This window comes from Notechis scutatus, chromosome Z, assembly GCF_049901735.1.
Source record: "Notechis scutatus isolate UNSWTSFEM ecotype Mainland chromosome Z, rNotScu1.2, whole genome shotgun sequence".
NCBI lineage: Eukaryota > Metazoa > Chordata > Lepidosauria > Squamata > Elapidae > Notechis > Notechis scutatus.
Genome location: NC_142025.1, coordinates 33,718,646 through 33,733,273, shown reverse-complemented (window position 1 = coordinate 33,733,273; position 14,628 = coordinate 33,718,646). Strand labels below are relative to the sequence as shown.

The window sequence follows — 14,628 nt, the reverse complement described above, 5'->3', positions numbered from 1 at the left end:
AATAAAATAGGTAAGGATTCAGTGAAATGATAGAAGAAAAAGGGCCATGGAAACAAAAGAAGACTATAATGAATTTTGATTTGACTTACTAGAAACCATGTTTGAATCCTTTATATAAAAGTATATATTAGGTGAATTGTGAATTAAAAAGATCTGTATTAAATAAAATTCAAGCTGTAGGAAAATGTAAGTTCGGAAAATAAAACAAATGAAAAAATACAGCTAAGATTTATACTCAAATATTCTAAGATTTGTATAAAACCATGTTACAAAGTGCTGGATAAGTCATGGACTTTGGGAAAAAGGGTTTATTTTTTGTTAAAGCAAATACATATTGTTCTCAAACTTATTTTTACAAACTTTTCCAGCAATAAGATTTTTCTAGTTCCTTGTATTCCTGACTTTTATGCAAACAATTTCCTCTTGGCAACTGAGTTTATGGACCCAGTTGAATATGTTGCATCCTTTATGTACAATCATTAAAATGCCAGAAAGTGTCTTCATAAAATTTCCAGGTTTTCATTTTTTTCTCTTTTCTAAGCAAATTTACTGATTATTTTTTTGTAAAAAATCGATATATACATGGGAATATAAACATCTAATTTCAAGAATGCTAAATAATTGTTTGAAGAAATATTAATATTGATATTAATATTGATATTGTAACAAACTTTAAATTTCAAGTCAGCAAATACTACAAAGATACATAAAAGTTAGCTCCGCATATCAGACAGACTTGAAGAGCAAGACTTCATGGATTTCATAAAGCATCTTCAATGCTATTCAGGGGTACAAACACATAATATTGAAAAATAGAGTCATTCATACAGTAAGCCATTTCAGATAAAATCTCTTCAAAATATTTCTTTCCCACCTTCCCCACATCTAGGGTAGGTTGCCTCTTGCACCAAAAAACCCATCAGTTTTACACTTCAAAATGTGCATTGTGAGACTTCATTCTCCAAATGGACTGAAATTACATGTTTTAAACCATTCTATGAAATGCTATAAAAAAGCCAAGGCTGGCTTGGCAATGAGTTCCAATGAACTTATCATTTTCTAAAGTTATATAGATGAAGACTGAATAGTGTTTTGGAACATGGTGAGACTTAAAGGCTGCTCCTGTCTATAAAGCAGCTCTGTCTCTTCCTCATGACTACTACATTCACATTCCTGCAACTTCCCACTTTTTCAGAATCAATTCCAAAATACACGGCACTCTTCAGTACAAATCTTCATAGGATAGTTCAGAATAACAACAATAAACATCAAACATCTGGAATGGAATTTTGTTTCTAAAAATAATTACTCAGAAACTAACAACCCTGTCATGTTAAAAAAATTAGAGCAATTAAAAATGTTCTAGATGTAAAAAAGCAATATGGCTGATAAAAAACAAGCCTGCTTGACTACAAAATTCTACTGTACATAGTTTCAAAACCATAAAGGACACTCTCCTCTCTCTGTTGGATTGTTTTACATAGTAGGATACCTGGAGGGCAAATCTCATATGAAATATTTAGCATTTAAGCAGCTTGCTATGGGATGGGAATAATATTTCCTGTTAGGAAAAATATGTTCATGTAAGAGCTACATATAGAGTGTGTCCTACTAGCAACTCTTAAGGTTGTAGAAACTAGAGAAACTTTGTTCTCATTATAACTCAGATAGGGAAGGGGGAAAAGAGCAAATCCCAAAATATCTTTGCTTTTTGGTTTTGCTTTGTTTGGCTGTAAAAAGCAAAAAACTTTTGGAGAATATAACAAACCAGAATTAGTAACGTTTTCACTTCTTCCAACTTTCCTCAAAATTCTCTCTCTGTCTTGCTGTCTTCATAACTCTCTTGACCCACAACAATAATTTCATGAACTGCAGACTCTCTACTGAGTCAAAAAATGCTATGCTTCATTTTTATATAATTAACATTGGCTCTCCAACAGATACTACAAACTGGCAAGACTTTGAGGGCCAAGATTTTGTCTATCCTATTGTGTAACTACACTATGTTATGGTTTTTGCAAGTCTGAATTTAAGTTGTAGGAATATGAAGGGAAATGAGAAAATAAAAATGGTAGTTGTTCAATATAGGTTATCCAAGAAAGCATGTAACTACATTATTAGAAGTTTTTCCAAACTGTGTCTTGATAAAATTGCATTACCTGTTCAGAAAAAAATTGGAAACCCTTATCTTCACAGATACGTTCATAGGTTTCTCCAAGCACAGGATTGAATGGCTTGCTTCCAGCTCTGTAGTAGCTAGATGCATAGGCAGACACTGCAAAAGCAGCCACATAAACCTAAGAACACAATTGGTAACATTAAGTAGATTATGGAAAGGTATGCAGATTTTTCTTAATGTTGTTTAATTTTTTAAATGAGATTTTAATATCACATTGACATCCAAGGTCCATACCTCCTATAAGCTAATATGTTCTTGAATGCAGTTATGCTTTCACATTTTCCTTCTTTGAGTTGCATCTATGAGCAGTGATGAAATACTTCTTTTCCTAGCTGAAGGGGCAATAATTGCAATCTTTCTAAGAACATTATTTTCCCACATATGACCATTATTTTTATGGACATATGTGAAAAAAAAACTATAGGTAGGTTTTGTATGAACCAGCTTTCATGGAATAATATTTGACCAACTATTTTCATTGTTCTCAGTGTAATGAGAAGGATTGACAGGTAAGTATATTCAAGTCAGTCAAGATCCATTTTGAATTTTTATTTCTATTTGACTCTGAAATTCCAGCACATAGCTAAGTTTGATTTTAATAATCAAGCTGACTATTAAGTTTCTTTAAAAATTCAATAGAAATATGTGTATTGGTTTTCCATCACCTTCCTGAAGATGACCTTGGTCTTCATCTGTTGAGCCCAGAACAAGTATATTTGGAATAGGAATGTTATGGCACCTTGGTTGTTTGAAATGTTTTTATTTTTCTGTGTATTGCTGTTCTGTGTGCTATTATGAAAAGTATGTTATATAAGATGGGTGTCCAGTAAACAAATAAATAAAGTTGTAATATAATGTGTAATGTAATATAATTTAATATAAAGTAAGTAAATAATTTTCTCATTTTCAGCATAGCGTATTTCTCCTTACCATCCTTTCAAAGGAATTAGGTGTAAATGCTGCCTTATCCAGCAATTCACTATATTCCAGTTCCTCACATAGCTTCTGCAAAGTGTTCAAAGGTTCATTCAGCCCAACAGGCATGGACACCTTGGAGAGATCTTTTCCTATATTATTCCGTAGAATGTTCCAGAGGCTGATGTTACTTGTATTGGGGCACGGGGCTGGTAGACGTGTCCTCCGCCTTGAATGGCATTCCATAATACCATCTGGGACACAATCTTGAAGACAGATGTTAGGTTTAAGTTTGGCAATTTAATATTTTTCAGAATTCATTCTGTTTGGTTAACATTCTTTTTATATATTATATTGGTTCTGTAATTTCTTCCAAACTTCTCAGAATAGAAGATACAGTTACATATAGTTTTGAGAAGAATATTGTGCTGAACCGTGAAGATTTGATCGGGGACAACCCAACATTTAGTAACTCTGGGCTTCCTGGCTTCCAACAGAGATAGAGATAGAATCTGAGATAGAATCTGTTTTAGTCAGTCACTTTCATTCTCTTCCGGGTAACTTTCCAAAGAGTTCATGTAATTGGTGAGCAATACCAACTACGTATCTAATACATATAAGAATTCTCTTATTCATTTACATAGCTATCTATATACACAACCATCCCATTTGTGTATACCCCTCCCATGCAGATTACAACTATTTTTTTAAAGGGTCTTATTTACATAAATGGACCTTTTCTATTCCTTCCATATGATAATGTGAGTTTAAAGAGAAAAAAAGGGTGAGTTTAAAGAGAAAAAAAGCATAAAAAAACAAGATAATCTTTACCTCTATCCCTATAATTATGTTTAAATCTGTTTGCTAAAATCTGCATTTTATATTATATAAATCTTAACACATTTTATTTTAATTAGATTTTAGATTCCCAGACTGAAAACACAAAATATGGGTCATTAATAATAAAGTAGAATATCATCACTTGCCATTCCTACACAATGAGGATTCCTATAGGAAATTCCTAATAAAAAGTAAAGCATGTTTAAGGCTTATTTTTTGATAATTTTGGAGCATTTCCTTAGTTCTACACTTTCTTCATGAAAAAAATAAAATAAGAGCACCTCCAGTAGGCAGAACAAGATATCTGAATGGAAGAAACCTAGATTGTAGATAGCAAAAGTGGTGAGCTACTGCACATAACTTTAGGATCAGGCCTTTCCTATGCAGTTTCTGTTGGACATCATTTGAGAGAATAGGCTCAGTAAAATCACTTTTTAAAATATTTTGCCACAACTTGGTTATTTATACACTGCAAGATATGGGGAATGACTTGGATTCCATTCCTGCACAGGAATGGAAACTTTTTCCCCCAAGTCATAAATTATACAAAATGCAACATAGGGGAATGGTGTGTAAGAGAGAAAGAACATAGAACAGCTTTAAGACTTGTGGACTTGACAGCTTTAAGACTTGTGGACTTCTCCCAGAATTCCTCCTCCAGTCATCTTAGCTCACAAATTCTGGAAATTGAAGTCCACAAGTCTTAAACTTGCCAAGTTTGAAGACCCTCGATATAAAACATAATCAAAGGTAGAAGAGAAAACCAAAAGACTACACATTAAAATGTGAGTTATTCCTTCTTTGGATATCACTGTACATAGTATCAGAACTGCAGAAAGCAGTTATTTAAAATGAAAGCCTGAACTTAATCTGCATATTTCTAGGTTACTAATTATTGGTAGTTCAAAATTAAAAACAAATCAGAGAGCAGAAATAAATAAAGATGCCTACCAAGTGTTTGCCTTTCATTGTCTATGTCATTACTTAGGTTGTCTTCGGAAATATTATCACTTATATCACTGGCATATGAATCATCATCAGACACCTGGGGAGGAAGGAAACATTCTTTTATTTTGATAATGAAGCAGGAAAAAAATCCCTTTTCACATACTGCCACATTTGTGCAAAGGAAATAAAAATACATCAAGTTTGAAATGGATACTGCAACAATAAAATTCTTATATAAGCAACTGTTAGCCTGAAGAATGGACAAGACTAAAGTAAGCTTGAATATAATTTCCACATTATGGAAAATCCTGCTATATGGCCACTTCCAAATGGAAATAATATTCAAATTTGGGTTAATTAAATATTTCTTCCAGGCATGATATTCCCTTCTGAAAAAAAAATCGGGGCCGGCCAAAAGAGACCCCCCACCGCCCGCCCCGCCCGCCCTCCGCCCCGCCCGCCCTCCGCCCCGCCCATCCGCCCTCCGCTTGCGCTGCCCGCCGCTCGCCCCGCCTGCCCTCCGCCCCGCCCGGGCTCCGCTCGCGCCACCCGCCGCTCGTGCCGCCCGCCCGGGCGATTCCCCAAAAAATCGGAATTCCGATTTTAATCGGAATAATATCATGTCTGATTTCTTCCTAAGAAAAGCATAGCAATATCTTCACTTAAGCAGTACTTCTTGTATTCATTCTTTCAATCCCTTTCGCTTAAAAATACTTCAGAAAGTACCAGTAAGTAAGTTTTGTGTGCTGAAATAATGTGCATAGTGTCGCACTGAGATTGCAAAGATAATAAAGGTTACATGATTTTGAAACAAATCCAGTGTTTCTGAACTGCTTTCCAGACCTCGTTTTCTGAAGAACTGGCAGACAGCAGAACTTCCTGTGCATCAAAAAATTCAGTGAGTGAATCTGTTATTGATAGTCTGCTTTCGTTGGATATTTGGTGAACTAGACTCCTGTTTTGATGTTCAGAACTTTCCTGCAAAAAAAAGATTTAAAAACAGTCATGAGCAATAGTTTATTTATTATTAAAATAGATTTAAAAGAATGTCTGACTACAACTGATTCTGGGCCATTTACATAGTAAACTGTTAAAACAATGAAAAAGAGAATCAGAAAAGCCATATCAAACAGAATAAAATGTTTTACAAGAGCTCATACCCCAGTCTTCTCACAGCCTGGCTTTCAACACTATTTGGAACAACATATTGGGGTATCTGGGATGTGCTATCCCAGAGGTCAGGCACTACAGCAGAGAACATATATTCTTTAAGTACATGTGGCTATACAGGTAGCCTTTGACGTATGACCACAATTGGGCTTAATTTTTTTGTTCCTAAACAAAACAGTTATTGAGTTTTGCCACACTTGTTAAGTGTGGGGACATTGTAACTGCTGTAAATCTGCAAATGGTCATAAGTCACTTTTTAAAAATGTTGCAACTTTGAAAGTTCAATAAACAAATGGTTATAAGTCAAGGACTACCGGTATAAAAGCTTGCTTGATCAACCCTATTGAAGAATGCCTACTCAAATTACCTTAGGAAGGAAAACACGGAACCGTAAGAATTTTATATGTCTAACACTTTTCTTAAATACCTCACCTTCTAGTGGCAGTTAAAGCTGAATTTCAGAGTGGAAGTCAAGAACTCCTTAACTAACCCCCCGATACTAATAGTTACAGATTACAAACATGTCGGTAAATGTGTTGATTTTAATACAAAGATTATATATAATATTATATAATATTGCAATTATATAATGCTTCAATTATATAATAATTGCAGAAGCTTCCTATGTTTCTACTAAAATACTATTTTCTGAAATACAATGGTGCTTTTTCCTATATATAACACAGGAATGATGTAGATTTACCCACCCATGATGAAAGGGTGAGCAAACATTTAGCCTCAAAGTGATACTCCCAAGGGAAAGAGAAAAGGTATAGTGAGCTGGATAATGATGCATACAGAGCAGATTTGCAAATCTAGGAACTTCCATTGTCTGAGTCAGGAAAGGTAGATGGGTGTTTTACTTTGCTCGTAGAAACCATTCTAAGCCTTTTTAAGGAACTAACACTAGTTATGTGTTTTCACACAAAATGGAACAAATGATCTATCAACATCACTGCAAGCAGTGATGGATAGATAGAGGTTAAGGCAAAGAGGTAGCAAAATCCTGGTTGGATGGAGAGTCAAAAAGCCTATCTAGCAGCAAATTAGCAGCAAAACAAAACAGAATTGTGAAGTACAGTGCATTGTAAGAAGCTAACACATACAGTATAAAAGGACAGGGGCAGTAAAGAAACTGACAAGGTCAAAAAGAAATGCTGGATATAATGACCAATTATTTTCTGTCGTCTCATCTCAATCTTTGCATTGCCTTACAATGCCATTGCTACAATAGTTATCACTTGAGTATTTGAGAAATTAGTCAATTTCTGCATACTCAAAACCTCTCAAGATCGTGAAGAATTTGGATTCAGCAAAAGAAAAATAGTGAGACAGGTATTAATTTATTTCTATCTGATGTTTTTCATCACAAAATAGTTTCTCGTTAATACTTAAATTGATATGGTAGTTATTGACATAAAGAAGCCTAAAGATATTTTTCCTTTGTTTTGCGACCTCATGTGTCCAGTTAAAGAATGTTCATTTTTTTGTATCAAACAGCACATCTTTGTTAATTTCTACATTTTTTGAATGACCCATGGTCTCTGTGCAGTAAAAGATTGTCACCAAAAGCAACAGGAATGAAATTACCACATTCCCCCACCCAGTTCATTTTTGTAAACATAAATAATTTTATCTTTTTCATAAACATGCTATTTTTATTTGACGTTTTCATTTGCTATGTTTCAAATTTTGAAGGCTTCTGTGGTCACAAAAGCAAGGTATTCAGCTTGTGGGTCTTGGCTTTCTGATTCCTGGCTGATAACAACATTTTGTAGTTCAATTTGAATTTTTTTTTTTTTTACCTCTTATCTCTCCCCCAAATGAAGCCCCTTTTTTCAATCTGAGTGGACTGATGTACAATAATGCTTTTCTTGACGGGTTTTCTACAGTGTTATTTTTCCCCAGACTGAATTAAAAGGTTCTGTTTACAAAGGCAAGTTTCTGACAATTATTTGAAGTGCAAAAGTTGTGTAGAAGAATTTGACATATAAAAAACTAAAACATGGAATATACAAACTGTTCAGCAACACTACAAAGAATGGCAAAAGCTGATGTTATTGTTTGGATGACCATACTATGTGATGAGAAGATTCATTAGGGAAAGACAATGACCAACTGAATGAAGGAGAGATGCAACAAGGAGCATTGCAAAAAGACAGGAAATCTATACCCACCTTTACAAAATCAGGGCTCGAATTTGCATTAGCAGCTGAATCAAGGAGCATAGATTCGGCATGTATTCTGCATAACCGTTCTTTAAGATCTGTGTTTTGTGCTATGGCCTGGAACATTTAAGAGAAAAAATAAAGTACATTTGGGCCATCATAGTGTTTCAGCTAATTACAAATAGTTGTCTCTCTGGAATATAAAAAAAAGAAGACAAAATGGAATTCTAAGAGTATTTGGGGCCAAATAATTTTTCCTTTTTTCCCCTCTAGAAGAAAGGGTAATATTTAAATGGTAAGAGCTATAGAGCAACTGAAAAGCAACTTTTGCAAAGCAATAGCTCAGAAAGCAAAGATGAGGTTAACTCTGGGATGAACTTGAGCTATAGAGTCTCCATGATGGTAAATTTTCAAATAGTATGATCTTGAGAAGGTAAATGAAGATGGTATTAAATCTGTGGCATGCTACACTGGCAATTTATTGGGGTATAGTGATTTGGTACAGGACCCCAGCATCTAAAGATGAAAGGCTTAATATTTCTCTACCATAATACTAAATTTATCAAAGTATTGATATAGTTTTTTAATGTAGTCAGAAGCCAGAGATGAGTTACTTTTTAGTGAACAGATGAAAGAAAAGTTTAATCTTTTTTTGAGGTTCTACCATCCTTGTCTAAATCTGGTTGTAATGAAAAACACACATCTGACATTTCACATTTAACATCACATGCACTTGAGAGTTATTAAGAGTTTCCAAGAATACATAGGTGACAGATGAAAGCAGAAATGGTTTTAAATAAGATTATTCAAGATTTATGGATAATAACTGATTCTTTCATTTTTTTAAAAAAAGTATATGGCAGGTTTCATTCCTGACAGATCCTTGGCTTTTTTTTTTTTTACTATATTCTGGGAATGTAATTTTTAGAAAAAGTATGACTAATGAAGTATATGTGTAATTACCTTCCAAATGCCTCCCCATTCCATTTAATGAATGCTGCCATCAGCACCAGGTATGTGTGAATATCTATTTCTCTTTCTTCCAAAGACAGCAAACATTCTTCTGGCTTTGTTTTATGTTATAAAATAATCACTGCTAGATGAAAATGCCACCACAAGATGGCTTTTCTCTTCTATTAGGCAAAGAGTATGAAAACCACTAGCTGATTCAAGAAAGAAGGTTCAACACATGCACACCAAGCTTGCTTCTGCGCAATAATAGAAGCAGTGTGGTGCATTACCCACTTAACTACAACATAAGCAAAAGACAGGAAATGCACACCCATTTGGTAATAACTGACATTAATCTCTATATGACTAATCAGGGCAAGATCAAACAAGTCTCCTTAGCAAGTGGGTGTTGCATGATTTTTTCAAGCAGAATGCAGTTTTTAAGACAACTATGAGTAACCACTTGGGAATTTGTTAATTATCTTTCATGTCAAAAGAAATGATACTGCAATGTTATATCTATTGATCTGGGAATAAGCTTGAATGCATTAAATAGCAAGTTACCATGAATATGGTTTTGAAAAATTTTAATTATTCAGAATGTCACTGTCAATATGTGTATTAAATGTAGCATGATAGACAAGTAGATGGATAGACATATTCTTGTCTATCATTTGTTTCTGTTCTTAATTTATTTAAAACCTGTTTGCCAGCGAGAATAGCTACCATATAAATTGATATCATTATTAAATAAGTAAGAAAATGAAGAAAATACAAGGAGTTTCAAATTTAATCCTGCCAGGATATATGGATAAACAAAGGACCTAAATTGATGTAGGTAATCTGAAAGTATTTTCATTGCCAATATCCAAATATATCCACTCTATTTGGGGGTCACATTTTCTCCATCAGTCATAATTATATAAAGTACAGCGTACTAATAATATTGAATAGTAGGAAAATATATTACTTTGTCAAACAAAAAAATTCATTTTCATGTGATAGTGGTGGCCTCTGACCTGGAAATCTTAAAGTGATATTAGATAAATTATGAGATTATCAGTGTTTATAATTCATAATTACACAGAAAAAAAAATCCCAACCAGAATCAGGAGCAACTTCTGAATACCAGTTTGGGACTTAGAAATCTACTTGATATTCAGAGAGATCTATTCAACTCAGAATTATTATTGTTAAATGAGGTTAGGTTGTGAAGCTGTGTGGAAGATAAAATCACTCAAATTCATTCAGCCTTTGATGCTATCAGAGCAGTTATAGAGAGGTGCAATTCAAAGTGTTACTGTGGATATCACTTTTGAAAGTCTTCATGATTCAAGACCTGGGTATCTACAGACTGCCTACTCTTAACATCTTTTGTCCATCCATTAAGAGCTGCAGGAAAGACCCTACTTTCATTCTATTCCTCACAAATTTAAATTTGGGAGAATCTCTTGGTCCAGCCTTCTCCAATGCTATCTTGTCTTCTCATTACACCTGAGAACAGACATATTCCTATTCTCCCGGCCTTTAACAAAACTGTTGAGACCAGGTTATTTCAATGATGCTTTGACATCTGAGGAAGTAGCATCCCTCGTTTCCTTCTGAGTACAAAAATGTATCTGAACAAATTATTAGGGAGATTCCATATATATTCCAAATTATAATGGAGATTCCATATTTAACTTTGCTGGTGCTTATAAAGATATAATATATGGAGAATCATCCCAAAGATGCTTTTTCAAGAGGCAACTGGATTTTCTGGTTTTGCCTCTTGAAAAAGCACATTTGGGACAATGATAACCTGGATGAACTGAGAATATCCATAGACACATAGAAAAGCAGTTTATTTATTAACAGAATGGACTGAAAGCATGCTACATCTTTAAGATTTAAGTAGATGTTAGGGAAAATAAAGACTGGCTACCTTAACTGCCCTCTTGTATAGCTATAAATCCAGCATCCAAATGTATCAATATTTAAAATGACATGGTTTATTTTCAATTTCACAATCACATGATGTTTACAACCTGGATTGTTGCTTGACACTGATATAAATATATATGTACATGTGGATCTTTATTTAACAACAAAAAACGCCCATGAATTTGTATCCGCCATTTCACTTCTATTTCACATACCAGTTTTTGTACAGTTTAAATTAAGAGTATTTACATTTTGTCTTTTGAATATTTATTCTTGCTTTACCTATTAGAGCAATGAAATGGCACCAGTGGACTACATGTGGCTTGTACTATTTCATTAAGTTGGATGGATATGTAACATGTTTTACCCCTTTTAACTAAGCAGCGTACAACTTCAATCATATAAATAATATTATTAAAATGTCATAGCGTACCTTGGTAGAAGCTTTAATAATGCATCATGAAATCATAGGAAATAGAATGAAATCCAAAAAGAAATCTACATACCTCATTTCCTAACTTTTGTAAAAATTAGGCATGTCTCTATGCTTTATTATAAGTTATTTTTATTATATTTTGCTTTTCTTCAGGAATTTAAAAGCATTTTTGGTCAATCTATACTTGTGTCATAACTAGATATTATGCCTCCTTTGTTCCTGTCCAATCCAGGAAAAATGTCCACATTTCATGAGCTGTATTTGATTCCCAGAAAGAATCAGCAGGGTTATTCCTATCTACATTTTCTTAGCTAATTCTTTAGGATATCCTGAATTGCTTAACTTTAATTGGTCAAAATGTCTGCCAAACGTTGGACAATTGTTTGGTGATTTGCATCACCAACTGATAAAATGAAATATTGTGCATTCTGCAATGCAAAACTGAAAACAAAATCAAATAAAAAAGTACTGTAGTGTATGAACCATTGCCTCACAAGCCCATAAAATTGCATTACATTTCATTTACATGAAACAATACAAATTCTATTTCCAGACCCTGAACTGAAATAGAAAATTTCTTCAAATTACATTTTTAATTTCTGATTTGTAATAAATTAGGTCTAATGTGATCTGATAAGAGATACCTCCTGGAAAAAGAGCCCTTTTACAATCAGTTGACTGAGGCAAGGAAGAAGTTAAGGGAAATAAGGGCAACTGAAAGGAGTGTATCCACCAGAGCTGAATAAACTATTAGAATATTTTAGCTCCAGCCTATTTTTTTAATTCTCTGATCTAGGCAAAAAACAGAACTATTGTTCTTTAGAGAATATAGCAACTACGAGCTGAAGGCTGTAAAATATTTAAGAGCTAAATGAATGGGGATGATGCAGTAATTATTAATGTATAGATCATTCTACACAAAAGTTTTAAACATTCTATAGTTGTTCACATCTTAGCACCAAAGTTGTTGATCTGCAGTTTAAATATTGCTTTTTATTTTCACACTACAAAATCATCTTCTAAAATTATTAACATACCGTATATACTCGAGTATAAGTCGACCCGAATATAAGCCGAGGCACCTAATTTTACACAAAAAAAACTGGGAAAACTTATTGACTCGAGTATAAGCCGAGGGTGGGAAATGCAGCAGCTACTGGTAAATTTCAAAAATAAAAATAATTAATTTGGGAAACGATCTCACTATCATGAAAGGTTTAATTGATTCACTAACCCAAAAGAAGAAGATGATGATGACAGCGGGAGGCAGGAGTCACTCTCTTCCCCTCCCTCGGAGGCCCCCTGAGTCAGGAGTCACTACCGCCGGCGCGGCCCCAGTCCCGCCGCCTCGGGAAGGGAAAGGCAAAGCGCTTTTTGCCTTTCCCTTCCCGGCTGGGGCTGTTGGGAGTCGCTGCCGCCGGAGCCGTGACTCCACACCATTTTTTTTTAGAGGGGAATCTGACTCGAGTATAAGCCGAGGGGGATTTTTTCAGCACAAAAAATGGGCTGAAAAACTAGGCTTATACTCGAGTATATACAGTAACCTGATCTTACAATATTATGTGGCAGACTTTGCTTATGGGATATGGAAGAATGGGGAAAAATAAAGGAATTCCAGAGAGATGAAAATAGAGCTTACTTCAAAATGAAGAGGGAAAATACCATTTTTCATACTCTTATATAGTATACATTCTAAAATAAGCAAAATAAGTAATGATATATTGCACCACAGCTTCACAAAAGCCTTTATCCCTTTAAAAGTATTGCGCAATTATTTATATGTGGGAAGCACTGCAACAAGTGTTATGATTTATTCCACCACTCTGTTCTGCACCATGCTTCCAATCTTGGAACTATATTTGGGAAAGTCTGTACATAGGGCAATTTATCATATCCCAATTTCCTTCAGTTTCAGTATCAAATATATGGATCATTTGTTTTATATCATGATACATTTTTCCCCTTTCAAAATTGACTGCTGTTGATGATACCAATCACTAATCATCAACAATCTAAACAGCAGGTTGTCCGAAGCCAATTTTATCTTGCTTGGGACTCAGATAAGTGACTGCATAAGGATTGTCCTGCAGGCTGACTTTTTGAAATTTATCTTAGTGGCTAGGTTTCATTCAAATATCAAATATCAATGAACTCAAAGTTAATAATGGGATTTTATTCTACCTTATTTAGCCAAATTATCAGGGACTGCTTTCAAGATGTTTCTTAAGACTTAGGGAATGAAAATAATGGTGGTGGAGGCAAACCCCAGATTGCCCTAATGTGGATAGAATGATACAACCAGTTCATTCTATCAATTTATATTTTATCATATAAATTCAAAAGCCGAGTATACAGTATAAAAGAGAGGAGATAAATGGATAGATGCTCCCACAATCCTCTTTGTCTACCATCTGGGAGTCAAAGTTATGGTTTGAGCAACAATAGAGAGATTAACAAGCACAGATTATCCTGGGCACTGGAAATATTTTTTATCATTAATTTCACTAAATTCTGTAATGAAATATGAGAGCCACTACTTGGAGATAAGACTATTAACCTATTCACACTAAGTGTACCACTTTACAAAGAATGAAATAGATGCCTGTGTGTTCAGCACAAAGACACACATTGTGCCTTCTGCAAAAGCTTTTACCACACTTAGGCAGCTCTTGGCAAAAATCACAATTTGCAACTGGCTATAGAAATCAATGAACAAGTGTACATCAAAGCTCAATTCATTTTGAGTCAAATAAATGAAGGCAAAAATCAAGCCAAGAAGAATTAATGTAATTGATAAGACAAGTTTTTGAACACAAGTCCAATTAATGTGGGAACTTACAGATGATAAGGCATTCTTCAGTCCAATTATCTGAGCAGATGGAGATGCAGCTGAATCATGGTCAAACATTTGCTTCAGCTTCTCTCTTTCTGTTGAAATCGTACTGAAAGCTGACTTTAAGGTAAAGTACACTACAAAAATAGTTTAAAAAGATTACAGAAATTATGCAATTTGTAGGTCAAAATGTAGAACTATTCAACATTACACAATGAAAACAAAGAACACTAAGCAAGCAAGCAAACCCAAATCTTGTGATTAA

At 34.2% G+C, this 14,628-nt stretch overlaps 2 protein-coding genes across 16 annotated transcripts in view; one reads left to right on the top strand and one right to left on the bottom strand.

Moving 5' to 3' along the window:
• Positions 1-14,628, top strand: part of PALS2 (protein associated with LIN7 2, MAGUK p55 family member) — a 249,156-nt gene that overhangs the window by 124,352 nt on the left and 110,176 nt on the right. The gene's annotated exons all lie outside the window — the stretch shown is intronic.
• Positions 1-14,628, bottom strand: part of OSBPL3 (oxysterol binding protein like 3) — a 110,816-nt gene that overhangs the window by 10,034 nt on the left and 86,154 nt on the right. For 9 of the 14 annotated variants that reach the window (XM_087945365.1, XM_026673624.2, XM_087945370.1 and 6 more), the window contains 6 exons: positions 14,370-14,500; positions 8,230-8,337; positions 5,726-5,860; positions 4,886-4,979; positions 3,110-3,360; positions 2,160-2,297 (listed from right to left, as the gene is read on the bottom strand). In XM_087945365.1, the coding sequence (XP_087801491.1) occupies positions 2,160-2,297; positions 3,110-3,360; positions 4,886-4,979; positions 5,726-5,860; positions 8,230-8,337; positions 14,370-14,500 (857 nt within the window). The remainder of the gene's footprint in view (positions 1-2,159; positions 2,298-3,109; positions 3,361-4,885; positions 4,980-5,725; positions 5,861-8,229; positions 8,338-14,369; positions 14,501-14,628) is intronic. The other 5 variants (XM_087945371.1, XM_087945372.1, XM_087945369.1 and 2 more) reach the window with 1 other exon arrangement.